General features: G+C 42.2%; 1 protein-coding gene across 4 annotated transcripts; it reads right to left on the bottom strand.

The window, feature by feature from the left end:
- Positions 1 to 1,862: 1,862 nt before the first annotated feature.
- tcte1 (t-complex-associated-testis-expressed 1) lies at positions 1,863 to 11,096 on the bottom strand. Of its 4 annotated transcripts, none has more exons than XM_024419746.2 (7): positions 7,787 to 11,096; positions 6,142 to 7,189; positions 5,533 to 5,738; positions 4,863 to 5,431; positions 3,894 to 4,045; positions 3,287 to 3,584; positions 1,863 to 2,211 (listed from the first exon to the last, which is right to left on the bottom strand). In XM_024419746.2, exons 3-7 carry the CDS (start codon positions 5,711 to 5,713, stop codon positions 2,041 to 2,043), a joined length of 1,371 nt encoding a protein of 456 aa, XP_024275514.1. In that variant the 5' UTR covers positions 5,714 to 5,738; positions 6,142 to 7,189; positions 7,787 to 11,096; the 3' UTR covers positions 1,863 to 2,040. The 4 variants fall into 4 exon arrangements, with proteins under 4 accessions (XP_024275514.1, XP_024275513.1, XP_024275511.1 ...); XM_024419745.2 differs by having other exon boundaries at positions 5,533 to 6,771; positions 7,022 to 7,189; XM_024419743.2 differs by having other exon boundaries at positions 5,533 to 7,189.
- Between the last annotated feature and the right edge of the window lie 1,237 nt (positions 11,097 to 12,333).

The raw sequence follows: 12,333 nt of genomic DNA, 5'->3' as shown, positions 1-12,333 counted from the left end.
TTCGTTCCTCATGATGCCCTCTATTTTGTAAAGTGCACCAGTCCCTCCTGCAGCAAAGCACCCCCACAACATGATGCTGCCACCTCCGTGCTTCACAGTTGGCATGGTGTTCTTCGGCTTGCAAGCCTCCCCCTTTTTCCTCCAAACAGAACGACGGTCATTATGGCCAAACGGTTCTATTTTTGTTTCATCAGACCAGAGGACATTTCTCAAAAAAAGTACAATCTTTGTCCCCATGTGCAGTTGCAAACCGAAGTCTGGCTTTTTTATGGTGGTTTTGGAGTCGTGGCTTCTTCCTTGCCGAGCGGCCTTTCAGGTTATGTCGATATAGGACTCGTTTTACTGTGGATATAGATCATTTTGCACCTGTTTCCTCCAGCATCTTCACAAGGTCCTTTGCTGTTGTTCTGGGATTGATTTGCACTTTTCACACCAAAGTACATTCATTTCTAGGAGACAGAACGCGTCTCCTTCCTGAGCGGTACGACGGCTGCGTGGTCCCATGGTGTTTATACTTTCGTACTATTGTTTGTACAGATGAACGTGGTACCTTCAGGCATTTGGAAATTGCTCCCAAGGATGAACCAGACTTGTGGAGGTCCACCATTTTTTTTCTGAGGTCTTGGCTGATTTCTTTTGATTTTCCCATGATGTCAAGCAAAGAGGCAGTGAGTTTGAAGGAAGGCCTTGAAATCCATCCACAGGTACACCTCCAATTGACTCAAATGATGTCAATTAGCCTATCAGAAACTTCTAAAGCCATGACATCCTTTTCTGGAATTTTCCAAGCTGTTTAAAGGCACAGTCAACTTAGTGTATGTAAACTTCCGACCTACTGGAATTGTGATACAGTGAATTATAAGTGAAATAATCTGTCTTGTAAACAATTGTTGGAAAAATGACTTCTGTCATGCACAAAGTAGATGTCCAAACCGACCTGCCAAAACTATAGTTTGTTAATTAACAAGTGGAGTGGAAGAAAAACAAGTTTTAATGACTCCAACCTAAGTGTATGTAAACGTCTGACTTCAACTGTATATTGACACTATCACAATGTTGCCTTGATGTTGCATAATACAGTTACAATGACCGCAAACCAAATCTGTGTATCAAAAGTGGTAAAAGGCTAACTCAATAAAACAGCTTATGAAATTGTTGAAACATAATGTGGCTTTTTACATACGACATATAACATGTACACACTGAAACCCATGTGGTAGAAGAATATAAAGCCTATATTTACCAGTATATCCAACTTTCCAACCTAATTTATATGCTATTATAAACTAGGTGGTTCAAGCCCTGAATGCTAATTGGCTGACAGCCGTGGTATACCACGGGTATGACAAAACATTTATTTTTACAGCTCTAATTATGTTGGTAACCCATTTATAATAGCAATAAGGCATCTTGGGGGTTTGTGGTATATGACCAATATACCACAGCTAAGGGCTGTATCCAGGCACTGCGCGTTGCGTCGTACCCAAGAACAGCCCTTAGCCGTGGTATATTGGCCATATACCACACCCCCTTGGGCCTTATTCCTTAAATATATAACTCCACTTTGTACATTTACTAAACAGTGCCCCATAGCTCAGTGGTGGATCTCAACAACCTGAAGTCATCCCCAGAATAACACCTATGTCAGTATTCATCCCTGACCTTCGGACCAAGCCCATTTATTACATCCTAATAAACTGGGGTTATTTTCCATGGGCCAAAGGTACAGTGGTGTAGCCTATTTAGCTAACTTCTGATTTCAGTGGTAACACATTATAGACATCGCTACATTTAACAACTTTGCAGATATGAAACAAATAGTAGGCATCCTGTCTAGAATATATGACAAAGTGGCACTTTGGTGAACACAAATGGGCTGTATGTTTATATGAATGAATGAAAATGTATTTTCATGTCAAATCGCCAGCTGGCAACCCATCCCCCAATGGGATTAATTGACACATAAACAAACATTACAATAATTCACTGTGATAATTCAGTGATGATTCTTCTTCCTTGTATTTAATAATGCTCTGAGGTTTAGGCTAGGTTCTCTTCTGTGTTGTGTTTCCTGTGTGCTTGGTTCCGATTGTTGCGTACCACCTGGCTGATGCAGTAGTCGCTCTCCTGGCCCACCTCTGTCAGGCGGATATCACACTCCACCATGCTGCTGTTGTGACACATGCCCTCCTCCAACACTTTACCACCATCCTGAATGAACACACACAAAACACAATGCACACGGCAGTTGGTTAATACACCACAGATATTGTATAATGCAAAACGCATCATCATCACCACAGTTTTTGCTCAGCACTGAAAGTGCGCCATCTTGAAAAGCTGACATGGACACTTTTTTAGGATTGTAATAACAGTGGACTAACACTAAAATATAGTTTATTTGAGTCAGATTTTCACTTAGTCTCCCACTGACATAAGTGCATTAAATGGGAGTTAGGATTCTCACACTGCCTGACATCACACCGTAATCTCAGTCTGGAGAAACTTGGAACAGCTGGGGTCAAGGCTACATAGTATGTAATAGGACATGAAGGATGGTTTCAGTCCTTGAAACCACTGGCTGAATTTACTGTGGGCTACGGTGTCATACAAGGCCTCTCCAATGGCCTATTGTACTGTCAACAGTGTTTTATTGTCATGTCTGAGACAAGCGTTTTTCTATTTCAGCGTACACTATACCAAGGTCAGACAGACATTTTGATGTACGTGACAGTTTTGCTATGCGGGTGATTTTTCACCCTGTGCACTCCAGTTCCACTTCCTGGGATGAACCTGACATCTGAAAGGGGAAGCTGCACGTGAGAGAGGGAACAATACATCCCATTGGAAAACAACTCCTACTTAGCTTTCCATGATTGTGTATTTCTGGCATGCATATGAATAATTGAAGATGCAAACAGCTTGGATTGTAGAGCTAACATTTGCCTGTTTACTTTCCCATTGGAACCAAGTCTGTATAAAATGCCCTCTCTTTGTTGCATGTTTGATCTGTTATTTGTAGTTGTTGAACTATAGTACCACCTGAAAGGTGTTAGCAGCAGATATAACGTGGATGCTTCGTTATTATGCCTACCATATTACAACTTGACTTACTGTTAAATTAGTGACAATTGTTAAATGTTGAATCAGTAATGTGTTTCACTGAATCTAAAGCTGAATGATCTAAAACAAAACAATGCCAACCTTTAAAACAGTACAGTACTATACAATACAGCAGACAGATCATACGATGTAGTTTGTGTCTGAGGTAAGCGCCAGCACTCACCATACCCAGCCTGTTACAGGACAGGTTGATGCTCCTCAGCGTATTATTCTGGACCAGGACTTGGGATAGGACCGTGGCTGTGGGCTCTGTCATTTCATTGCCTCCCAGGTGCAGCCATTTCAGGGTGCGGTTCTTCAGCAGGGCCTGGGCGATGGCCTGGCCACCTTCGTCCCCCAGCCGGTTCAGACGCAGGTTGAGGGACAGCAGGCTGGAGTTCTTGGCCAGGGCATAGGCTATAGCCTGGGCCCCCGGCCCCCGAATGTTGTTGTCGTAGACAGTGAGTCTCTCCAGCTTACTCCTGGTTAGTTTAATTTAATTTGCAATAATTACAGGAGAAAATGTGATAAAAGGGAAGGATGAAATAGTATGAAAAAATGTATCAAAATAAAGTTTTTAATGAAAATATGTAAATCATTATTTTATTATGTTGGAAACCGAGTGATAATACCCTCGAAGCAGGTGTTTGGAGAAAATATTGGCACTGTTTGCCGGACCTCAACTTCATCTTGGGCCTCACAACACCAGTGCCATTATATCCTCCTAACACTGGCTTTATCACTTAAAGGGAACATGTGCAGGTGAGGTAGGCAACCTGACAAAATCACACCTGTTGAGCAGCTTGCCGATGGCCCGGGCCCCCCGGTCCCCGATGAGGTTGTGGGAGAGGTTGAGCTCCCTGAGGGACGGGTGGTCCAGGAGGTTGTTCACAAGCTGGCGACACTTCTCGTCATCCACTTTGCTTTGGTGGATCCTCAGCACCTGCGGCGATAGCATAGTATGGGGCGGGTAGATCTACGTGTTAAAAAATATATATAAAAAACAGCAAGCTGGAATCAAACGTCATTCTTTATATATAAATATCATAATATATAAAACAGCACGCTTGAATCAAATGCCATTCTTTCCTCTGATAGAACAAAATGTGATGCTGTGGGCTATTATCTTTTAACAGTTTTGCTCAATTCATTCTGATCAACCTAGCAATTACGACACAGCCCTCACTATTGTCATTGGTTGCACTAATTTAACTGTTGGTCTACATAACCTGGTTCAAGCATTCATGACACAGTGATGTCAAGACCTTGGTGGTTTTTTACCCAATAAATGACTGGGAGGATATACATATGGATTGTGCGACTCTCTTTGTTTTTATAGCTTAGTTTATTTTCCATTAGTCAGCACCTCTACATTAAATCATTTTCTCTGGGTGTGCACCAGCTCATGCTTTTTATGTGGTATTATATTATGCCAAGTAGCCAAGAAGCAATGAATCCCTGTGCTGTAGTATAATAACAGTTGTGTCATACAAGGAAAGGTGTTTAGGGTTTCAGCCTCAGGTATTGTTGTACTTCCTTTGATGTAAGTAGAGAATTATAATATGTCTGTGATACTGCAGTTAGTTTCACCTTATTTGAAACAGAATCTTTGTTAATGATGCTTACTGAGGAAGTGTATGACACAGAGCAGAACAGAAATGCCCCAGACAACCTGACTCCATCCTGTATAGGAAAGCAGAGCAACAAAGCCAAAGGGCACCATGCCAGTGAACACTGAGAGGGAGTCGATCGATACTCACCCTCAAGGTCTTACAGGACTTCAAGGCCTTGGCCAGAGACTCGCAGTCGCGGAAGGTGAACTCAAAGAGGTTCCACTCAAAGTTCATGCCGCATCCCTTGACCCGGTAGACCACGTGAAACTCCTCCAGATGGCTCAGCATGTCCAGCAGGATGCCAAAGTCAAAGTGGTCCATGGATGGCCCATCCATGCCCATGTCGCTGGCCGAGTCCGAGTTGTCATCGTCCTCTGACTTCTGGGGTTCCTTGATTGGCGGCATCAGCTGTGAGATGTCCAGCCTCTTCACGTAGTTCCGGCACAGAGGCACCATGCCCAGCACCGTCTTGGGGTCAGTGGCATCAGGAATGTAGAGCTCGATGATGTTCTCCAGGTGCCTCTCAAAGAACATGCGCTTCCAGCTGTGGCCGTATGAGGAGACGTCACACAGGCCCCAGCGCTGTTTGCAGCAGCGCTTCCAGTAGCCGTCGTCGCTGATCAGGTTGGCAGTCACATGCAGGGGCAGGGACGGAGAGAGCCTCTCCAGGACATAGTCTTTGTGCCTGGGAAGAAGTTCTTCGAGGATGGGCTTCTCTGTGACCAAGATAATAGAGGTTGAATTATGTGATCAAATAAACAACTGACTTGATTCATTGACTGAATAAATAACGTAGAACATATATAATAAAACATACCCTCAAAGTTTCTCACTATGTGTTGCAGGCAGAGGTTGGATAAAAGGGGCACTACAGTGAGGGACCACTCTGGATCTTCTGCAATGATCCTGCGCATCTTCCTGGGGTCTGCAGCCAAGTTGAGTTTTGCTACTGGAGGATACATGCCAGCCCCAGGAGACTTGGACATTGTTGCAGTCATGCTTGGGAATTTTGGGGGGTATTACCTGTTCAATAGAAGAACAGAGTTTAACCAGAGAGAATTCTCAAAATGCAATGTTAGAGTTTGCAAATAAACCATAGTCAAATATAGTATTACTGCCACATTAATTTAAATATATCATAAACACTTTTGAGCAGGGATTCTGTAACTTGTTGGGCCCTATCTATCTAGCTACCTTGAACTAATGCTGGCATTATCAGCCCTTTCAAACATGAAAGCTAAGGTTAGTTAGCCTAACTAAATTAGTAACTTATCAGCCAGCTAACGTTAGCTAACTTTAGCTAGCTAAGTTACTTGACATAGCAGGATAGCTAACTTTAGCTAACGCTGCAATGCATAGCTACCCAAATGCTGCAAATTCTCTATTTATCTGATAACGAGTGCACATGTTAGCTAGCTTAGCTTACCTTGTTTTGCATTTGCTCGACCGACGTTGCCGTGGTTACAAACAAGCACACTTGCTCATGGGAGAAACGCCCCGGGTGGGAAGTGGTATCCACTAGAATCCACAGCCACAAGGGCAAAATTGGCTATATCGTAAAAAAATGTATGACATTTTTTGCTTCCATGTGCATAATTTATATTTCCATAAAACATTTGAAATTGGTGGTAGAAGTACTGGCTAGTTATCAGGGGTAGAAAAACCAGTACAAGATGTTGATACCATGTTACCCTACAACCCCAACCCACATCCTTAATGAATGTAGCCAGTAGATATTTATTGTGTCTATCATTTATTTTATTGACCTGTCTGTTTTATGAAATCAACAATGAGTGGGTGTCATGATTCCCCATTCATGTACATATAATGCATTCACAAAAAGTGTACAATCCCAATCTCAGTAGTTAGGCAAAATGTAATTCAAAATAAAATCTTGTTAGTTTGGCTTAGATAGCTGTCGACAACAGTATTTTCCAGTGTTTCCCTTGCCACAACGGGTTACTGTAGCTGGAGGTCAGTTGATTTCCTGTGGAAGGGAATAACCCAGCCATGTTGGGTGCTGTCAACGGCAACCAAGTAGTGTCCATGGGACCTGCTAAAAGAAGAGAAAACCGCAACTTCAAGATCTTACTCTCAGGGTAGTAACACCAAAGCAACACAATACCAGTGAGCAGGAACAATGTCTCAGTTCAATTAATGGTATAAAGCTGACATCCAGCGTGCCTTTGTCTGAGAATGTCATGACTGATGATAAACTGTGGACAAAGTGTCATGTATTGATAGAAAGTGAACAGCGCTAGCTGCTCACACACTATATTTGTTACGTCTGGAACATATTGTGGCACCTGGTCGTTGACCTTGGATATCTTGGTGAGTTTGATCATAGGAAGGAAGTGGGCCTGCCTCGGAATAAAGGGGTACCTCAGGCCATCAGTCTTCAGACACTTAGTGTGTATGCGGTCACACTTATAACCACAAGGAAAGCAGTGGACACCATCCAGACAGCACACGCTCTAGGAAACAGCAAAATACAAGTTCATGTTTTGATGTTACACATTTTAAGTAGAAATGTTTAATTAACAATGCTGTTTATAGAAATATGACTAACTTTACTGTGTAGTTACTAATGTAAGTAGAATGTAACAAGCATGAATTACATAGTAGCCTAATAACAAAACTGAATAACGACAATATATTTTTACAATATATATTTATCTTGTTATCCAAGATGTAAAGTTACAGTAGACCAGGGGTCTCAAATGACCGGCCTGCGGGCCCAGATTCACAAAACACGCAAAACTGTCTTACGCAAAAAAAAACATGTAATGACCTTGGTTATATCTAAGATATAAAATACTTTTATCCGTAGGTTATTTTCAATATGCTACCACCTTTAATAACATAAATGGCAACAAACAAACAACATGCGACTGAATCCTAAGTAGTCATGTCCTCCTCCCCAAAAAATGTCAGTTAAGAATACATTTCTTCTTAAGGTTTTGTGAATCTGGGCTTTGGGGAAGAAGATCAAATGTGGCCCGAAGGCAAAATTAGTTTGAGACCCCTGAACTAGACCATGAAGCAAACATACAAGCAGAAAGACTACTCACAGAAGAAAATGGACAGCAGCTCCACCCGCCCTCGGGATGACGGCAGCAGGGCAGATATTTGAGCAATCACAGTGCACCATAGAGACAGAGCTCTCCACTGCTGCAGAATTGCTGCAGCATTGCTCTGGGATGATATCAGACTCAAGTGGGGGAGAGACAGGAGAGCGTGGTTTCTCTGCAGCCACCTTGTTCAGCATGGGCACACTGCTCTATGGTTGGTAATATTTCGCACACATCTGTTCTGTGGTGTTGCAGCTGTATCCAGACAGGCAACAGTGGGTTATGTTAGAGCAACACTACTTACAAACACACTGCCTAGGAAAACAAACACAGTGAAAATAAAAGTTATGAGGTGATCTGTGAATACCTTGTAATTCATATGTAATGAATCTCTAATATATCTCAGTGAGGTATGATGAGGGTCTTCGTTTTGACCGAAAAGTTGGTTTCACCATTGAAGAACTACATCTATACTAGTGGTGTCAAATTTGTTTCGTACTCATTCAGGGAAGGGACAGCAGGCGTATCCTCCATTGGTCATACAGCAGGTTGACTGATCAGAGCAGACCCTGCCACCACTAACACCAATGCAGCAATATAACACATCTTAGGACAGAGAATAAAGTGTTATAGGAGCATTGTTTAATATGCCAAGATTGAAATTAATTATATTGTGACATACTGAATTATTTCAAACTGCAGTTTCACTTACCAGGTAAGGTAAGCCCATGAAACAATGTAAAGAGTGACTCCTCAAACAACGTAAAGGGTGACTCCTCAAACAACGTAATTAAGCAACGTAAAGGGCGACTCCTCAAACAATGTAAAGGGCGACTCCTCAAACAACGTAAAGGGTGACTCCTCAAACAACGTAAAGGGTGGCTCTTCAAACAACGTAAAGGGTGACTCCTCAAACAATGTAAAGGGTGACTCCTCAAACAATGTAAAGGGTGACTCCTCAAACAACGTAATTAAGCAACGTAAAGGGTGGCTCCTCAAACAACGTAATTAAGCAACGTAAAGGGTGACTCCTCAAACAACGTAATTAAGCAACGTAAAGGGCGACTCCTCAAACAACGTAATTAAGCAACGTAAAGGGTGGCTCCTCAAACAGCGTAAAGGGTGGCTCCTCAAACAACGTAAAGGGTGACTCCTCAAACAACGTAAAGGGCGACTCCTCAAACAACGTAATTAAGCAACGTAAAGGGTGGCTCCTCAAACAATGTAAAGGGCGACTCCTCAAATAACGTAAAGGGTGACTCCTCAAACAACGTAAAGGGTGACTCCTCAAACAACGTAAAGGGCGACTCCTCAAACAACGTAATTAAGCAACGTAAAGGGTGACTCCTCAAACAACGTAATTAAGCAACGTAAAGGGTGACTCCTCAAACAACGTAAAGGGTGACTCCTCAAACAACGTAATTAAGCAATGTAAAGGGCGACTCCTCAAACAACGTAAAGGGTGACTCCTCAAACAACGTAATTAAGCAACGTAAAGGGTGGCTCCTCAAACAACGTAAAGGGTGGCTCCTCAAACAACGTAAAGGGTGACTCCTCAAACAACGTAAAGGGTGGCTCCTCAAACAACGTAAAGGGTGGCTCCTCAAACAACGTAAAGGGTGGCTCCTCAAACAACGTAAAGGGTGACTCCTCAAACAATGTAAAGGGTGACTCCTCAAACAATGTAATTAAGCAACGTAAAGGGTGACTCCTCAAACAACGTAATTAAGCAACGTAAAGGGTGGCTCCTCAAACAACGTAATTAAGCAACGTAAAGGGTGACTCCTCAAACAACGTAATTAAGCAACGTAAAGGGTGGCTCCTCAAACAACGTAATTAAGCAACGTAAAGGGTGACTCCTCAAACAACGTAATTAAGCAACGTAAAGGGTGACTCCTCAAACAACGTAATTAAGCAACGTAAAGGGTGACTCCTCAAACAATGTAATTAAGCAATAATAAAGGGTGACTCCTCAAACAACGTAATTAAGCAACGTAAAGGGTGACTCCTCAAACAACGTAATTAAGCAACGTAAAGGGTGACTCCTCAAACAACGTAATTAAGCAACGTAAAGGGTGACTCCTCAAACAACGTAATTAAGCAACGTAAAGGGTGACTCCTCAAACAACGTAATTAAGCAACGTAAAGGGTGACTCCTCAAACAACGTAATTAAGCAACGTAAAGGGTGACTCCTCAAACAACGCAATTAAGCAACGTAAAGGGTGACTCCTCAAACAACGTAATTAAGCAACGCAAAGGGTGACTCCTCAAACAACGTAATTAAGCAACGTAAAGGGTGGCTCCTCAAACAATGTAATTAAGCAACGTAAAGGGCGACTCCTCAAACAACGTAATTAAGCAACGTAAAGGGTGGCTCCTCAAACAACGTAAAGGGTGACTCCTCAAACAACGTAAAGGGCGACTCCTCAAACAACGTAATTAAGTAATGTAAAGGGCGACTCCTCAAATAACGTAAAGGGTGACTCCTCAAACAACGTAATTAAGCAACGTAAAGGGTGACTCCTCAAACAACGTAATTAAGCAACGTAAAGGGTGACTCCTCAAACAACATAATTAAGCAACGTAAAGGGTGGCTCCTCAAACAACGTAATTAAGCAACGCAAAGGGTGACTCCTCAAACAACGTAATTAAGCAACGTAAAGGGTGGCTCCTCAAACAATGTAATTAAGCAACGTAAAGGGTGACTCCTCAAACAACGTAAAGGGCGACTCCTCAAACAACGTAATTAAGCAACGTAAAGGGTGGCTCCTCAAACAACGTAAAGGGCGACTCCTCAAACAACGTAAAGGGCGACTCCTCAAACAACGTAAAGGGCGACTCCTCAAACAACGTAATTAAGCAATGTAAAGGAGGACTCCTCAAATAACGTAAAGGGCGACTCCTCAAACAACGTAAAGGGCGACTCCTCAAACAACGTAAAGGGCGACTCCTCAAACAACGTAAAAGGGCGACTCCTCAAACAATGTAAAAGGGTGACTCCTCAAACAACGTAAAGGGTGACTCCTCAAACAACGTAAAGGGTGACTCCTCAAACAACGTAAAGGGTGACTCCTCAAACAACGTAAAGGGTGACTCCTCAAACAACGTAAAGGGCGACTCCTCAAACAACGTAATTAAGCAATGTAAAGGAGGACTCCTCAAATAACGTAAAGGGTGACTCCTCAAACAACGTAAAGGGTGACTCCTCAAACAACGTAATTAAGCAACGTAAAGGGTGACTCCTCAAACAACGTAATTAAGCAACGTAAAGGGTGGCTCCTCAAACAACGTAATTAAGCAACGTAAAGGGTGACTCCTCAAACAACGTAGGGTGACTTCAAACAACGTAAAGGGTGGCTCCTCAAACAACGTAATTAAGTAATGTAAAGGGTGGCTCCTCAAACAACGTAAAGGGTGACTCCTCAAACAACGTAAAGGGTGACTCCTCAAACAACGTAATTAAGTAATGTAAAGGGCGACTCCTCAAACAACGTAAAGGGTGACTCCTCAAACAACGTAAAGGGCGACTCCTCAAACAACGTAAAGGGCGGCTCCTCAAACAACGTAAAGGGTGCCTCCTCAAACAACGTAAAGGGTGACTCCTCAAACAACGTAATTAAGCAACGTAAAGGGTGGCTCCTCAAACAACGTAAATAAACAACGTAAAGGGTGACTCCTCAAATAACGTAAATAAACAACGTTAAGACAGACTCCTTAAACAACGTAATTAAACAACGTAAAGGACGACTCCTCAAACAACATAATTAAACAATGTAAAGGGCAACCCCTCAAAAACAACATCTTTTTATGCTGCATAGTAGATTTAATCTAACCACTTTTAATAAGGACCTAACTGGCCTAACCTGATGTCAATGATACTGACCTCAATTAGGGCTAATTTCTTTATCCAGTGTGTTTTTAAGTTGCTGACACCATTCAAACCAATGAGGGCTTGGAACATTATAGCCAATTATCTCAGAATTATCTTTTTGCAGATAGAACCTTATAGTTCCAATCTCTCAAAATTGGTTATTGATCAATACCCAAATGTTAAATTATGCAACAAGGATATTCCATTGCCCTCATTAGTTTAACTGGTTGAGGATTAAAGGTGAGGTGAGGATTAAAGCACTATGAACAAGACAATTTCAGCCAGTAGAGCTGATTCTCATCAGCGAAAACCCTTTTCCCTGATTTATGTTCAGCTGAAGCTTGGCTGGCAGCTCAAAGACATCCATGCAGGGAACCTGCACAGTCATGTCACGCCACGTCTCACAACAAAAGACTATACACGTGTAATTACAATTACTGTCTGCCATCTTTGTTTCTGTCTGTAATGCAACATAATATAAATTACCCTCAAAGCACTCGTTTGAGTAAATTACTACTATCCAATCATGTAGACCTACTGCTCTTATTAAAACAATGATTTGATTACATCACACCAAGCTACAATGTATTAATGTTATAAGTATTATAAATCTTACTCAGAGGCTGCCTTATCAAGGCAATTTGGACAGGACTTGGGCAGTGAGCTGTGCTTGGT

This window comes from Oncorhynchus tshawytscha, linkage group LG05 (genome assembly GCF_018296145.1).
Source record: "Oncorhynchus tshawytscha isolate Ot180627B linkage group LG05, Otsh_v2.0, whole genome shotgun sequence".
Lineage (NCBI taxonomy): Eukaryota > Metazoa > Chordata > Actinopteri > Salmoniformes > Salmonidae > Oncorhynchus > Oncorhynchus tshawytscha.
The sequence above is the reverse complement of the archived record's forward strand: the minus strand, read 5'-3'. Positions and strand labels throughout refer to the sequence as shown.